General features: G+C 40.4%; 1 protein-coding gene across 1 annotated transcript in view; it reads left to right on the top strand.

The window, feature by feature from the left end:
* The window catches only part of PDE11A (phosphodiesterase 11A), a 282794-nt gene that overhangs the window by 245513 nt on the left and 19296 nt on the right, over window positions 1-17985 (top strand). Inside the window, exons 17-19 of the mRNA XM_005857619.2 lie at window positions 1975-2038; window positions 7102-7176; window positions 10074-10157. Of these exons, the coding sequence (XP_005857681.1) occupies window positions 1975-2038; window positions 7102-7176; window positions 10074-10157 (223 nt within the window). The remainder of the gene's footprint in view (window positions 1-1974; window positions 2039-7101; window positions 7177-10073; window positions 10158-17985) is intronic.

Here is a 17985-nt window from a genome sequence, read left to right as displayed (position 1 = left end):
GGTTGCGGGCACATCCCCAGTAGGAGATGTGCAGGAGGCAGCTGATCGATGTTTCTCTCTCATCAATGTTTCTGACTCTCTATCCCTCTCCCTTCCTCTCTGTAAAAAATCAATAAAATATATTTTTTTAAAAAATAGTTAAAAAAAGAAATAATAATAGTATGTCTACCTGTAAGCCTGCTCAATAAGTGGTAGCTATTAGAATTATCATTAGTAGAGCACCTAGCACAAACACAATGAACTTATTGATTAACTGATTAATGGTGATATGAATATGAATTTGAGAACTAAGTTTCAAATTCTCAAGCAGGTGGAACCTAAGTAATCATCCAAGTTATGGTAAAAATAGGCAAGTTTAGAGAGATTATTTCCTGCCCAGGAGAGAGATGGCAAATTCTAATGCATTGCCTACAGTCGTGTTCCCCTCTGGTACCAGCAGAACCTAAAATAAGTGTAGCAAGAGGAGGTCTGCCTACTTCAGAGGGTTGTGATAAATAAGGATTCATTCAGTTAGGAGTTAGTTGGTAGACCACCTCGTACAGAGGCAGGCAAACTATGGGCTGCGGAAGTGCTTGTTACAGAAGATCAAGTATGAAGAACAGACTGGTGTCTCTCTATATCAGTGGTTCTCAACCTTCTGGCCCTTTAAATACAGTTCCTCGTGTTGTGACCCAACCATAAAATTATTTTTGTTGCTACTTCATAACTGTAGTGTTGCTACTGTTATGAATCGTAATGTAAATATCTGATATGCAGGATGGTCTTAGGCGACCCCTGTGAAAGGGTCGTTCCACCGCCAAAGGGGTCACGACCCACAGGTTGAGAACCACTGCTTACCTAGCACAGGGCTGTTGGGATTAGATGCCGCCTGGCTCCCGAGGGGGGGGCTGCTGATGCTGGTGCGCCTGGCTGTGTTCTGAATGACCTGTTAGCCCCTCTGCTTGTTCCCTGGAGGGATTTCCTGGTGGAGTCGCACAGAGCCCACCACCATCTAGGCATGCTCCGCCATCTGGGAAGCAGACATGTTCCCAAGGCCCGGAGACCGGCGGGGTATGAGTGTTAACACCTGACATCAGTTCTGCCCTCTGACCTGTAACAACACCCCTCTCTTCCAAAAGAAACTGGATAAGATGTGGTTTCCCAGCCCGGATCCGTCATTACTTTTCATCACTTTCTTCTGCTCTTAGTACAAAGAAAGCAGATTTGGGACAAAGAGTGTGTTTTATTTTTCCCTTTCCCACCACATCCAATTATAAACCCCTGAGCTCTCTACAATTTGACTTGTCCTCTGCAGTTTCTCCACAGTTCAGTGTGCATTCTAGTTGAACCCAATAGAAATCTGCTCCTCCGTAATCTGATTCGGATCTTCCCTGTGCTTTCTTACATGCTCACATGCACGAAAGCTGTAGCTGAATGTCTCTTTGTGACCCTTATCACACACGGTGGCAGCCAGGCAGGAAACTGGAGAAAAACGGTGTGGGCCTCACCCATAAATCTTAGCTCCCTGGTGGAGAGGAAAAGGAGCTTTTAAGGCAGCATGTGCCTCACCTCTTTGGTGTGGGTTTTCTTCCATTCCCATCCATCAGTGATAGCTGGTAATTAGATTCATCAGCTATGTATATAGTATGATATACTGACTCCCTTGCTGATAGTTAAAAATACAAAGCATTGTCCATTACTTGTTATTTTAGGCGGAGCGTGCTTAGCTCAGGTATAGAGAAAGGCATGCTTTGCTTTCCTCCATCTGCTGCAGACAAAACAAAGGGCAGCCGAGGGAGCATTCGAGCTTTGTCTTCCTGAGCCGTGTGGCCTCAGGATGGAGATGCTAAACATGGGGACCACAAACAGTGCTTCCCTTGTTGAGGAAAAGATGTGAGCTTGCCTCCGCTCCATTTTGTTTATTTATGGATCCAGGACGGGTTTGTTTAGCAACAAAAGATTATTCAGGCTGTTTTGTTTGGTTCTGTTTTTCAGATCAATGTTAATGACAGCCTGTGACCTTGGAGCCGTGACCAAACCGTGGGAGATCTCGAGACAGGCAAGTGGTGATTAATGGCAGGGCTCAGCAGAGGAGGGACTGGGGGGGACAATATTCCCAGAGCCCTGACTACCAGGCACTGAAACCCCAGTCAATTTGCATCGGTATTAACATGGTGCAAAAAATAGCAGGAGGCTTAGGCTCCACATAGTTTATTGCCCAGCCTTCCTTTATTGTGCTCCCGCTGACTAATAATATTTCTGACTCTGGATCATTTTTTTAACGCACTAAATCCAAATAACACTTTGACCATTTCTTAAGGCATGAGTTTCAAAAATAGTGTTTTTGAATAGGTAATTATGTTTTAGCATAAGGTTCCGTTTTTCACATCTGAAAAAAAAATCAAAGGAGGTAAATAAAAAATTCTATTTTTCTTTTTAAATACTACTTCAAGATCAGAGGGCTCTTTGGCCATAGTGTGCAGTATCCAAATTAATTTGTATCCCAAAAATCATACCTTTACTATCTTGTTACACTGCCAAAAAAAAATGTTAGTTCTAAAACAAGAATAGCTTTCAAGCTATAATCATACAATTTAAAATCCTTGATTATTAATAGTATTTGAGGTTAATATCTCTTTAAGTTTTAGGAGGCACATACTATATGAACTATGAGGTCTAAACTAGTGACTTGGTGTCTTAAGACTTCATATTTTAGGGAAATATGATACATTCATATAACAATGCATAACTAATATTTATTGATTGAATAAGTAAATAATGAATATTAAATGATGGCTGTATACATACTAGAGGCCCGATGAATGAAATTCATGCACAGGAGGGGGGATGGGTCCCTCAGCCCGGCCTGCATCCTCTCCAATACAGGACCCCTGATCCCGCAGGATGTCCGACTGCCGGTTTAGGCCTGATCCCTGTGGGTCTCTCGCAATCTGGGACCACTGGCTCCTAATCACTCATCTGCCTGCCTGCCTGATCGCCCCTAGCCGCCTCTGCCTCAGCCCCCACCACCGTGGCTTTGCCTGGAAGGGCGTCCGGAAGGATGTCCAGAAGACATCTGGTCTAATTAGCATATTACTCTTTTATTAGTATAGATATGTGAGATCTCATTTAAATCCTCAAAACCCACTTTGAGGTAGGTGTGGTTACTGTAGTAGGCTGAATAATGGCAACCCAAAGATCTCAGGTCCCAGTCCCTGGAACCTGTAAACTTTACCTTAAATAAAAAGGAGTCTTTGCAGATGTGGTTAAGGACCATCAATATCATTATCATTATCATCATCATTATCCTGGATTTTCCAGGTGTCTATACCCCATCACCTGTGGCATTATAGGAGACAGGCACGGGGAGATTACACAATTAGAGGAGGAGAAGGCAATGTGAAGACAAGACAGAGATTGGAGTGAGGCAGCCACAAACAAAGGGATGCTGGCAGTGAAAGAGGCAAAGAATAGATTCTGCCCTACAGCCTCCCGAGGGAGGGTGGCCCTGCCGACACCTTGATTTCTGTTCAGTGAACTGATGTTGGACCCCTGGCCTCCAGAACCCTAAGAGAAGAAATTTCTGTTGTTTTAAGCCACCAAGTGTGTGATAATTTATGGCAGCCCCAAGAAACTAATCCAGTAATTATCCCTATTTCACAAATGGGAAAAATGAGGCTTAGCAAATGGTGGAGCTAGATATTAAAATCTTAGCACATTAGGCTCCCAAGCCTTCATTCTTCCCAGCAGTTTATGCTTTCTTTTACAGGATGTCTCAATCAGCAGTTTTAAATGATGCGTGCCAGCAGGATAGGTGAGGTTGCCACTAAACCCAAAATTTCAGTGGCTGAAACCAACAAATGACTCCTGCATGTGTGCATCCAGGGTGGGCTGGCACCTACCGCTTTGTCCTTCTTCTGGACACAGGCTAAAGGGGCAGCCACTGTCTGTATCACTATAGCAGATGCCCTGTGGGTCTTGCAGTAGAAATGAAACCCCCCATCTTCCAACAATTCATTGGCCAGAACTTGTCACAAAACCCTGCCCAACCAGGGAATATAATCCTTCCATGTGCCCAGAAATTAAAAAGCCAGAAATAATTATTGAAAACATGACTACCATAATTTGCTCTTTTAATCACCAAAAATATGATTCATTCTCCTCCTGCAGGCAAAAGGCAAAACATGTTCACCCACTCCCCAGGGGAGATGACCAAATGCCCCAGCAGTCATGGGCTCAAGCTCCAAGTTCAGGATCTCTGGGTGATATTTTCCAGTCTCTACATCAGGCCTGGAAGCACATTAAAGACCTACACATACCCAAAACATAGCTTTTGATGCACCCCAAACACACAATTGGTGTGGATGAGTAGCTTATTTTTACAACTCTGCCCACCCTTCACTTCCCAGTGTGGGAAGGCCTCTCATGCAGTAAAATCTGAGAATAAACTGCAGAGAAGAGGTGGGTGGCTCTTCCAGGTGTTGGGGGAACTGTAGTCCTGGCAGGGAGGGGGCACCATGGTAGGGATGGAAGGGGAGTTGGAGAGTGGGAGAAAGTTAGGGGGGCCAGGGGAAAAATAGAGAAGATTAGAAAGGGAAGGGGTGAGGGATGATGTGCCAGGGCCTTCAGAAACCCCAGTGAAATGCATGTCAAGAAGGAACTAAAGGAGCAGGAGCCGCTTGGGGGCAGGAAAGTGACAGGACTAAGTACTAGGAAGGAAAAAAGTTTCTGCTTGATATTTTAGACCAAAGAGGCCAATGGCCACTTGTCGATGGTCTCCTTGGTCACTGGTGTAAATATTATTTTAATTTTAGGATGTGAACTTTGCTGATAAATGCAGAAACTCAAGAGTTCAAGGAAATAAATTCGAATGCTATGTTTTTCCAAATGTTTCCATCAGAATCTTGTCACACCTCTACATTGGAGATCTCATTTGTTTGTCTCTAAATTGAATAGGTTAAAGTATTTTAAAAATATCATTTCCATGATTTTAGGAACCATTTGAATAAAAACAATAAAACCTTCTTTTAAAAACATAAATGGCCCTGGCCGGTGTGGCTCCGCTGTTTGGGCACTGTCCCATGTCCGGAAGGTTTCCTGAAGGGCTGCAGGTTCCATTCCCAGAGAGGATCCCCAGTAGGGGGTATGCAGCAGGCAGCCAATTGATGTCTCATGCTTTCCTTCTCCCTTCCTCTCTCTCTAAAAATCAATTTAAAAATCTTTTTAAAATAAGAATACGTAAAAACATAAATGTATTTCTAATTTCCTAGAATTTTGTTTATTTTTTAATTCCCTCTTAATTTTTTTTTTTTTTTACTGGTGTCTATTCCACTTTTCCTTCCTCACAAACATGATGGTAAGCATGTGGATTTCCCCAGTGATCCCCCAAGGCCTGATTAGCATCTCAATTGCCCTCTTTAATACAAAATTCAATCAGGAGCCACTTAATGCTCCTAATTGGGTTTTTAAGTACAAAGAACACAGTGGTACAAGTTGAGCTGTGAAAGATGCACAGGGGGGACACCCAGGACCACTTTAGAAAGATCCAGGACAAGATTTTGTTGTAATTTCGGTGCCTTTCAGGGGCTACAGACCTATGCAGGACTCCCGCCTTGAGTGACCTGATTGTACATTTGTGTTCTTCAGTGTAAAAGACCCACCTCAGAGCAGTCTGAGGGAGAGTGCTGGGGACTGAATAAATAAAGCCAGGCCCTGAGGGGACCATTTCTTCCTTTAAAAGGCCAGAGACAAGGACACGGGCCTGAGCACTAAAGTGAAAGGTAGTGGCAGAGACTGGAGAGCAGAGAAGTGAAACAAGTCCCATAAATACTGAGTCAGTTCCAACTAGTTTTATGCTGTTGAATTTTTTAAATGTTTAAAATCTGAACTGGCTAAATATTCTATTTCTTTATAAATGACTGTATACTTGCTACTCTCAGATTTCTGCGTGTGTGTGTGTGTGTGTGTGTGTGTGTGATGTTTTTATGTTTTATCAATGCTATGATTTATGGTTGACAAAGCTCTTAAAAGGTACACTTAGGTAATTATCTTCATTCTATGCACTTAACCAAAATTAGGCCATTCAAGTCTTCACCAGGCCTAAGAACCTCACCTTTATAAGAGCCTAGAACAGGGAAAAATTAGTCTGGGGATCCAGGACTTCTTGCCATCTGGTTGTCTAGGGTTTTTTCTGCTCTTCCAATATTTTGTAAATCCAGCTAGCTCATCTCAGAGATTTTCTAGATGCACACCACAGTGTTGTTGCAAATACCTGTTCAACACTTATCTAGTATATCAATTTGCTTCCCACAAAGCTATCCTTAGAAGCACAGGACTCAGAAAAGAGTTCTTTAGCTTGACTATGGTCAATAACTTCTGATCATCCACACTAATGGATGAGAAGAGGAAAACACAGGTCCTTGCTTTGGATAAATATCTATGGTTTGGGATAGAATAGTCATTTAATTGTGCTCAGACCAACTAGAACCTGCCACAAATGAACACTTGTAGTACATAGATTCAGACAGCCTGGAGAGCAAATTACGTTCTTCAGACTATATCATGACACACTGTAAAAGTCTGGTATGAGCAGAGACTCTAGCATTAATCCTGCCCCTCAACTGGTTTTCCCAGCAGAAAGCAGGGGTGCGCCCAGGGTTACTCCTTCCAGAGGCACACAGATGTTGGTAGGGCGAGGCAGTTCAGGAGTCTTTGTGAGGGCAAGATTAAACCAGGTTAAGATAAAAGTATGCAACAATGTAAAGAATCTACATAGAAACAACCAAAAGTGGGCTAATTATAATAACAAATACATTTTAATAATGTAAGAAGTCTTATTAGCTTATTATTTGCATCATCCCAAATATGCCAGCTATACATGCTGTTGGGAATTGTCTACTGGCATGCATCTAAAATTACAATGCACAGTTTCTTCTGATGAAAAGGAAATCTGTTTCATTGATTAATTTCTATAATAACCTTCAAGCACAAAAGGTACTTCCTCATAAGCTTTTTAAATGATTGTGTGTTGAAGATAATTGCCATACACAGAAGCCAGAAATAACTTCTTAGTCTGGTGATAAATCAGACATAGCCATAAATGGAAATGTTTACATGTTTCAGGTGGCCGAACTCGTAACCAGCGAGTTCTTCGAACAAGGAGATCGGGAGAGATCGGAACTCAAACTCACCCCTTTTGTAAGCTCATCCTTTTATTATGATGTATCTATTCTACCCTCTTGAGTGACATTTTAAAAAAATGACTTCAAACCACATGAAAAGGGGGAAATTAAGAATAGATTTAAGGAAGCACTCCTGAAAGTTTAAAACTTTAATTAAGCTTAGATGCTAAGCACTCTTTTTCCCAGGTGTCTGATTAAGAGTGGTGAGCTACTTAACAAGAATTTCCCGAGCACCCACAGGGGACAAGCAGGCACAAGAGAGGATGTGCAGAGTGGCATTTGAATAACTCAGAGCCCAGGGCTGGTATTTCAGATGTGGTCAATGGCTACTATGGAATACAAATACAGAAAAAAGAATTAAAGGCCAGCTGTCTAGCCTTGAGAAACTAGAACAGGCAGCTGTCGTAAATAATGAGTGTTGAAGATTTTATTTTCTAATTTTGAACATTACAGAATGAAAAGTTTCACCTGGAGATTTAGGTTCTGCTGATTGAATTGCTATTTACAGCAGTTCATATCCATTCAAATATTATTTGAGAATGCTTACTGTAGGCTCAGGCTGGTGCTGGTTTTACTCATCAGGATACAAAAGATATACTAGTAAATGCCTTGATTACACCCTCAAGGAGGGGGCAGCCTCTTTTTTCTTAATGAATGGTTAGCTAAAAACCCACTGGCTCCAATAATGGTGCAACGTATTTTAATGTCTGGCACAGCACAGTTGATTCAAGGAAACTCAGGAAATCTGTGCATTGAGTTTTGAATATTTTAAGACCCCTTTCTTTACTCACATTTAAAAGCAAGGAAAAGCAGCAGAATTAGGTCCTAGCTTAAACAGTTTTACCTACTTGAAGTCAGAATAGACAGTTTTACTAATTTTAACTGTCCTTAATCTGTTACTTACCTCTGAAAGGTCAGGAGACTGCATAGCAGCAATATTCATAATAGCCAAACAGTGGAAACAACCCAAATGCCCATCAAATGATAACTGGATAAATAATAGGTGGTGCATCTACACAGTGGAATATCATTCAGCAACAAAAATGAATGAACAGCTGATGTGTGTTGCAGGAATAAACTTTGAAAACATGCTAAGTATCCCTGACTGGTTTGGCTCAGTGGATAGAGCGTCGGCCTGCAGACTGAAAGGTCCCAGGTTCAATTCCGGTCAAGGGCATGTACCTTGGTTGCGGGCACATCCCCAGTAGGGGGTGTGCAGGAGGCAGCTGATCGATGTTTCTAACTCTCTATCCCTCTCCCTCTCTATAAAAAAAAATCAATAAAATATATTTTTAAAAAATGAAAACATGCTAAGTGAAAGAGGCCAGTCACAAAAGATCACATAGTATATGTTTTCATTTATATAAAATGTGCAGAATAGGTTAAAACACCCACCAATTATTTTAGTTTTCAAAGCAACATATATGTATACTGATTTTTAAATATGCTTTTATTTTGAAAACAAATTTGGTGTCACCAAATTTGGTTATAAAAATAAAGATACTAAATTGGAATACATAGTTAATGTGTAAAACCTAATTCAACCCAAATTTCTCTCAGCCACATATCTATTTTCAAATAAAAGCTTTTCCCTTTAAAAAAAAGTCTTAGTTTTTTTTATTTTTTGCTTTCTGTTTTTATATCCTACGTGTAAGTGAAATCATACAGTTCTTGATTTTTTTCTGTCTGATTTATTTGCATAGCATGATATTCTCAAGAACCATCCACATTGTCTAAAATGGCAGTATTTCATCTTTTCTTATGGCTGAGTAGTATTCCATTGTATTTATGTACCACAGCTTCTTTTTTCCAATCATCTATCGAAGGACACTTGGGTTGTTTCCATGTCTTGGCCACCGTGAATAATGCTGCAATGAACATAGGATGACATATATCTTTATGAATAAATGTTTTCAAATTTTTCAGGTAGATACCCAGAGGAGGGATTGCTGGGTCATATAGGAACTCTATTCCTAATTTTTTAAGGAACCTCCATACTGTTTCCCATAGTGGCTGCACCAGTTTACATTCCTAAGGGGGTGGCCTGAATCTGCCCTCATGACCTATGTGAGCACCAAAATGATAGGATGGCACGTTTGATCTAGAGGAAAGACAGTAACGCGGGGCAAGGTCAGTTGTTTCTTAGACCCTGACCTTCGCCCTTAAGAACAGAGGGAGGGACGGTCTCCCTGGCATCAAATGGCAGTATTTGGTCAAGGAATGCATTTTACCCCTCCAATTCCTACTGATGGTTTCCCTTTTCAGACCTGCTACCTAGATATATGTCACTTCTTTTTCTCACAAACATAGCCAACTTTTCTAAACATTATAACACCATAAAGTTTAAAAGCTGGGGATGGGGAGAGAATGGGTACCTCCTACCATCATTCATTCAGTGATAGATTTTAAAAATTAGGAATTTATTCTTGACAGACAGAACCTTATTGAAGAACACACAGAACTGCCACATCAACACCCCACCCTGAAAAATTAATACGAATAGTTCCTATTTAAAATGAATTGGTTTTCAAGTACCTTTTCTGATCTATCCCACCCTCTTTCACGGTTAAAAATAAAAGCCTCCATCAGTTTGGTGGCAATAAAACTTGTACCCAATTCCCAGTGACCTGATGACTTGATTTAGTGGCAGTTACTTGTATCTGGAGACAGATTTTGGCCCCAAGGAGTTGCGTGCTGTAAAGTTCAAATAACTTCACTTACAAATCTCATAAAAAGAGGTGAAAATATTTTATTTCTCATCATAGATAAAAGAAAAGAAAGTACGTGTAAAGATGGATTGTGATTTGTGAAGTGTTTGGTTGGTAAAAATTGGATCATTGTGGCAAAGCAGTTGACAAAGCACCTGTAAAACTGTCTGATATAATAAAACAAGGTTCTCCTCCCCCATCCTAGGCTATTTTTGATCGGAACCGGAAGGATGAACTGCCTCGGTTGCAACTGGAGTGGATCGATAGCATCTGCATGCCTCTGTACCAGGTACTCATGATTCGGGAGGGTCTGTGTGCCCTGACTGGGCCAGAAGAGGGTATGTAGCATACTTGCAACTTTAGTTTTAGGAGCCTCTTCGGGTATGTATTTTTCTAAGAACCGTGGTTACAGTGGACCTTTTCTCAGATGTTTTGTCACGCCCTGAGAAAGTTGGCCTAGAAGCCTGAGACCTGAGGACATAATCTTCATGAACCTCAACTCCCTCATTTATAATTCAGGGATGATAATGTTTTTCTCAGTGTTTCTCAAACTGTGCCCCATGGAACATAGTATGTAGCCATAGCCTAATAGATACCTCTTCAAAGAGGGCTCTCAGGCCCAATAACTAGGAATCTCCCTTGCACATTGAAATACTGAAGCCTGGGAGAAGTCCTTCAGGAAAGAAACATGTTTAACCTTGATTAACTCTAACTTTCTCAAACATTTGGCTGTGAAAATCTTTTTTCTTTTTTTTTTTTTTTTTACAATTTTTCTTTTACCTTCATGAATATCATGAGGGTTCCATGAATCACAGTTTTCTGCTCTGACCCCATGGTCTGGGCCATGGAGTTTTGTAAATCCCCTTCCATCCTAACATCCCTGTCTCCGAGATGCATATGACAAACGCAGACCACTGAATGCTGAGCAAGATGTGCTAACGGCTTCTGGCTCTGGTGTTCGGGACCTGCTCCTGGCAAGGAGACACGTGCCATGGGCTGTGAATGTTCACCCTCCACTTTCTGAGTATGGATTAGGGCTGGCATCAGTTAACATTAACGGTTTGGTGTACATTGACTTTTAATTCCACTTCTAAGCATTTGCTTTCATGTGTAAAATCTGGCAAATTCTTTACCCCCCACCTAGCTCAATCAGACTGAACTTCTTTTCTAACTTCAAATGAGAAACACATGCAGGGAAAGCAAAACTGCTTTACTTTCTCACTCTGTGTAACTCCATTAAAGGCACAGTATTGTTTTTTAAGGACCTCACAATCATTAAGTTTCAGGCTTATCTACTACTTGGTTTTAGCACTTTTAGGAACTGTTGAGTCCTGTCACATTAACCTAAACACACACACACACACACACACACACACACACACACACACAGAATACTGTCTTGAAAATGGAAATGCAATTTTTTAATGATTATAAATAACAAAAGTAGATTCATTTTTTGTTTTATGTTATCTATTCAATATATAATCATATAAAGTCAAAGTTTAAAATAATCTAAAGTAGATTAATTATAATTGGAATATAGTTTTATTTAATAATGAAAGATTGGATGAAAAATCAAAAATGATGTACCCTTAATTATAAGAGGATCCTCAACTCTCTTTTCTTTCTGTCCTCTCCTCTCATCCTTGATCCTGGTATCTCTGAGTAAGCTGTGCAGCTGTTGGGTCAGGAAGATCTTCCTTTGCTAAACTGACCTTGACAGTGCATGTTAAGTTATTTGTTTATGATATTCAGTTTTTTTGTGCACACTTAAGTAATAAATGGCATGAATAAATTATTCTTGCAATTAATAGATTCCTTTTATGTAGGTAAAGCTTAGGAGGATGAAAACATGTATTTGTGGAGCTGATAAATTGTTGGTACTGGTTTGCAAAGCTACTTTGGAATGAACCCAAAGTAAATACCCCTTCCCATGTGATTGGTTATAGTAAATGCTGGAAAGAACTCTCATATGCTTTTCCATGTTAATTTAATTGTTTAATTACTGATTCACAATCATCTGAGCTTATTTTATACTCCCTATTGAACACTTTGAAATCTTTAGGTTAATAAGAAAGTTTAAACTGAAAATAACAATTTCCAGAATTTAGAGAGCAATATTACCACATCACATTGTTTATTATTCCTGACTTTTCACATCTGTTTTACTTTGCCACTTATCCATAAGGTTAGATACCTGCTATTTTTATCCTCAGGTAAATTAACGTATAGAAATGTTAGTGGCACTACCACCAAATTAGAGTTGTCTCTTGCTCACCCCCACTCTTAGTTTTGGTATGATGGCCTCTCTACCTCTGCTAGATAGTTCTCCTATTATCTTTTCTTATTAAACTAAATGGAAAGAGCCATGGCATTCTACAGAGGTGTGTAAAAGGAGCTGTGTATTTTAGCCCTGGCAAATGTGGCTCAGTTGGTTGGGTGTCGTCCCATGTACCAAAAGGTTGATGGTTCAATTCCCAGTCAGGGTTCCATCCCCAATAGGTGGCGTGCACAAGGCAGCCAATCAATATTCCAATCTCACATCAATGTTTCTCTTTTTCCCTCTCTCTTCCTCTTTCTCTAAAGATCAATAAAAAATATATTTTTAAAAAGAAATTTATTTTACACCTGTTGCTGTATCTTCTCAGTTAACAAAGCATGAAAACCATGTTCTTTTTAAAATTCCTTATCATGGCTAATTTTAAAAAGGATCTCATGGGTTTCACTTGTAAATTTTTCACAAGGTTTAAAACCAACATTTCAAAGAGCCCACAAACTGGAACTTTGTCGAGTGATTTTAACTATCCTCTTTGAGGGTCCCTATTTTGTTCCATCTCACACAATGTATTTTTCATCATTGAACTAGATAATCCTACTTAACGGTGGGCACTTCAGCACTGCAATGGAATCCTCAGTGGAAAGAAATCACCATTAGTGTGAAGACATCAAATCTTTTGGAAGCGACTCACCAAGCAGGGGAGTCACTGATGTGACACTAATTGCTGAGGCAAAATGTCTGCAGGAGCTCGGGTTGTCCTTTGGGATTTTGAACATCAAAGTGCAACAATACATAGTCCGAGAGGATAGAAGGCAAATGAAAAAGTATGCAGGTGGCAGAGATCCCAAAGCTGAAATGATATGGTCTGAATTACAGAGCATGAGAATTCACTGTGGCCTTGCTAAGTCAGCATGGCAGAGGGCAAAGGGATAGAGAATCATGTATACCACACAAAGACTGTCCCTTTCATTTATTTTAATGGCCAGGGCCCCGACCCCAAGATGGGGTCGGTTCTGGTGACAAGAAAGCTCATAGCGCCGGAGGATGTTGCATGGAGGACTGGGTCCCCTGGCAGGTGGAGCAGAGTGGAGAGGTGCAGTCTGGCAGGGCCCTCCACGCTGGGTGTCCCCCTCAGACCAAACCGAGTTTGGTGAGGGAGGCAGAGATACTAACGTGGTTTTAATACAGCTTTTGACTTCATTGCTTTCACTGGATCATTCCGTTTTACTTCATGGTTCTGAAAGGGCTGTGCATGTCAAATAGCAAAATAGATCACACCCTCTCTGCTGGCGCTCCAGTTTGCGGAGTTTGGTCTCTCCTCCAAGCAAAGGGTCAAGATAATGGCCAGTCTCGGGTGCCTGAAGAGCTACTTATTTGTGTGCCCGGATGGGAACTCACAGAAACTACACCGGTTCATTTTGGGTGTCCATTGCTTCTAAAACTGAAACCCTTATCTCTGTGACTATGCTGAGATAAAACAAGGAGAACCCTTTCTTCCTCCGCCTTCCACCTGTCTGCTCAGCAGGAAATTACTTCTGTACTCTAGTGATTGATTGAAAGTGACTGACAGAAAATGCATAAAAATATAGAAATAAAGGGAAGGCAACTTCAGAGAAGTTATATAATAGGGAGAGGTGCCATGTTTATAGATGAATATATAATTCTCCAGAACTTGCTCATCTTTTTAATCTTGTAGTTCCAAACTTTTCTTAAAAAAAGAAAATGGTCCTAACAGGCAGAAGTCATGATTTATCTGTGACAGCATTTTAATCAGGAAGCATATAGGGAGCCCAGAGTGGGCAGGGAACCAGCAAAGCGTGTTGGTGGGGAGGACCGAAGCCCCGGTTAGCTGGCTCTGTCCTAGCAGGGTGTCTGGGAGGAACACATTGACATCTGATTCCCCTGCTTTCTGCTGTCTCTGCACCCCGCTGGGGATCCATTAGCCTGCTGCTCAAAGTCTTTTCGAGAGGGGGAAAATACAAAGAAAAAAAAAAGAATAAAAAAAAGACACCATCAAACTTTGAAGCCATTGCTGCGCCAGCCTTAGGGATAAACAGAACGTTGATGTCCCAGCCTCACACTGAGTTGTCTGTGCAGTAGCAGGCTACGTTTTTGCCCTTTATTTTCACTCTCGACTTAATCAAACCTCAGTGCACCTAGAATTTCAATGATGCACAGAGGCATTTTAAATCTTCTGTTTGTTAAGGATTGAGGGACTTAATCAGATGAACATCATCAGATTTTCAGCTCATCCCAAACTGGTCTTCATATTGGAGTAGATTTCCCCCCACAGATCATGCAAAAGGGCTTGACCTGGACAGCATCTAGCCAGAGTAGTATTTCTCTCTCGCCTTCTCCCCTTTTCTCCCTTCACCCTCTCCATTAAAAGAAGGAAAAGTTTGGCAAGACTATTGTATCTTTATAAAAATGTCATGGGGCTCCTGCAACAGACAGTGGAAAGTTGGAAAATTCTTTTTTCCTTATTGGATGGAACGGCCCTTATCTGGTTTCCTCTGTCTCTCCATTGAGAGCTTTGTAATAAAACTGGATGACCTGACTTAACCAGGCTTGGTTCTCAACAGGGACGGGAGAGTTCTGGGATTTAGAAAGCCCCTTTCTCACCACACCAAGCTGCAGCTGAGGGTTATTCTCTCTCAGAGCTGAATGAGGAAGGCTTCGTTTAGATCCCCTGTCTCTTGGCCTCATCTCCTATCACCCTCCCCACTTCCTTTGCCCCACAAAGATCATCACAGTACAGAGTGCCATGTGTGAGTATTCCTGTGTCCAGCACAGTGCCCACCCAGCATATTCTACTTGCTCAGTAAATGTTTATTGAACAAATGAATGAAGAAAAAAAGGAGTGATAGGATGCAATACTACAGATTTAATTATAAGCAGTGGAATGAATGTATAAAGTTGGGTTATGATGTCACTTTAAATTATCATCTATAAATATATAAAACCTATCATTGAGTATGTGCTGTTATATTCCTACCCATAACCAGAAGTATATGGCTTATCATATCTTTTTAGAAAGTGGTTTAGTTTTCATATGGTTGAATTGGCCCTTAATTCTAACGTAAAAGACCCGTTTATAGCCATGAATTTTTCAGGGCTTTGAGTTATTTCAACTAGGAAATACATGAAATTTTCTTTTATTCAACATTGTCAGAAAATGTAGTCATCATTCAAGTTAATAGAGAGAACTAGCACATATACATAGATATCAAAAAATTATATTGTATATTATATGCATGATTTCAAGAAATTATAACACAATAAAGCACACTAAGTTTATCATGATTAAAAATAATCTTTTTTTCTACTTTGAAGACTTTTCAGATCCTATAATACTTAACAGTTATTGATACAAACATCAAATAATTATGTGCTGTGTAGGAGGAAGTGCTGAATGGCAGAGGGCTCATTCCTAGAAGAGCATTGATGTTCATGCCACTCCCTGCATCGTGCAGGATATGCAGCCGGTGAAGGCATCTCACATCCTTGGCTACATCTCAAAGTTCTTCCTGATGCCAGGATGTTTAATTTTGTAATGTTCCACCTCTAAAAAATAAGTTTTACTTTATAAATCAACCAGCTCTACATACATTTTTAAAATTAAAATGCACTTTCACTGATTTTAATTCATGCAACTAAAAAAAAAAAACCTCTTCTTTATACAGTAGCATTTAATCCATCCCTATTCATATGCATTTTATGAGCTCAAAATTGCCATCATAAATCCATATTAAAATGTTGGACTCTGGTGAAAAAAAATGATAATATACTCCCTAATAAGGCTTTTGAAGGTGGAATTTAAGATAAGCTCTAGTTCTCCTTATCCAGCTGACCAGCATAAATAACTATTTTTAAAAAGTGTTTCTCCTTTGGAATCATGAAGCTAGAAATCACTTAACTCCAAGTTCATACAAGGCTTGGAATGTTGTTTTTACTTAAGTTATTTCCTAGTTCCTCTAGAAAGCATTTTTTTAAACTATATTTTTTATTGATTTCAGGGAGGAAGGGAGAGGGAGAGATAGAAACATCAATGATGAGAGAGGATCATTGATTGACTGCCTCTTGCACGCCTCCTACTGGGGATCAAGCCTGCAACCCAGGTATGTGCCCTGACTAGGAATTGAACCCTGACCTCTTGCTTCATAGGTCCACGCTCAACCACTGAGCCACACCAGCCAGGCTCAAACGCATATTTTAACAGCTAATTTACCTCTTTCTTATGGTGCTCTCTTCTTTGACTCCCTTCAGAAGAAAAAGGGAAGAAGAGAGGGAGAGGAGGAGGGAGAGAAGAATGAAGGAAGGTAGATAGAGAAGGAAAATTATCTTTTTTTAAAACTAGGTCATGAATCAAGGTCTCTTTCAAAGATTATTTTCTTGTACTGTAAATGCCCCTTCAAAATTTCTGCACTTTAATGTTCTTTTTGAGGGGCAGCATGGTTTGAGCTCTTGGAAAGTGAGGCAGGAGGTAAACAAAGCATTCTTATTATGCTATTGCCAAATAATCTTCAGGACTATCTTCAACGTGTTCTAAGAGAACTCAGGGAGGCACTATTTGAATCCTCAGCTATCACCACTCATATTTAATTATCTGAGTTGTAGCCATAAAAATATTAAATTACTCAAGTCACATTGCCTCCTTTTAGCAAGCAGATGCTATATGGCAATGTGACCAGAGAGAGCCAAGCTCGCCACCTCATGCAACACCAATATGACAGCCCAACAGTTGAGTCTGTTAGCCAGTCTCAAACGGAGTCAGAGACTTCTGTCAGACTGAGTTTTTGGAGAAGAGGCTCAGAATCAGAGTCCTACAGATACAAGAGTATCCTTATGCAGACTGGAGCAGACTGCATTTGCCACTGGATACAGGCTTAAGTTTTAAAGTTCACAAGCTGCTTTTATATACACAATTAAATTTAACCCTAACTCCGTGAAGGAAGAAAATACTCCTTTCTGGATCCTATAATGTCTAATGGTCTAAGTTTTACATATGAAGTAACTGAAACCTAAAGAAGCTAATGGACTTGAAGTGAAGTTGTTAATACGTAGCAGAGGCAGAATTTCAAAGCCAAGTTCTCTCAGTCTATTTCACTGCTTTCCCCCCACTATACAGCCCTGAGGAAGTGAAGGGCATCCCCATGTTGCCCAGCAATGCTTTACCTTGCTGAACCTCCCATCTACAAAATAAAACTCTAAATGCTTTCGTGGGAAGGATACAGGGATCAGGGTAGAGATTCCAGGGAGAGCAGTTCCTAGAGGACTGAATGGGCTAATGCACTCTGTTTAGCTGGTTGCTATAGAAAACTTTCTCAGAAATACTTTATGTCAAGTTGTCCCTGATCTAACACGTTCACCTGTCAAGGTGGGTGATGTTGCCAATTAATCATGGTGGAATGACCTCACTAGTTTATCTCTTCATCTTCCTGAGAATTTCATTAATATAATCAAGAAGGAATTTTTTAAAAGATAAAACTTCCTTGGGCAATGAAAGAGGCTGGAAGAATTTGGAAAAGCCTGATAGAAAGGGTGTATAATGCCTTGAACAAAATGTTAGCACAAGTAAGATTGTTAGCTCTGCTGGTAAGGGCTCGGGAAGTAATAGCACAGCAGAGAAAATAGATACTGCCTTAGAGAATATCCGAATCACTGAGAGTGGACTGTTAGGAGAAATAAGGACCCCACATTCTCTTACTCCTGTCATGCCCTTCATTCTCCACAGGCAAACACATGTTTACTCAGATACACTAATATGACCTACTTTGGTCACTTAACATAAAGTTAATGACATGTTTCCACATTCCTAATATAATTTTCATGTTATCAT

The sequence above is a fragment of the Myotis brandtii genome, unplaced genomic scaffold, assembly GCF_000412655.1.
Source record: "Myotis brandtii unplaced genomic scaffold, ASM41265v1 scaffold112, whole genome shotgun sequence".
NCBI lineage: Eukaryota > Metazoa > Chordata > Mammalia > Chiroptera > Vespertilionidae > Myotis > Myotis brandtii.
Note: the sequence above shows the minus strand (reverse complement) of the source record. Positions and strands in the feature narration are given on the sequence as shown.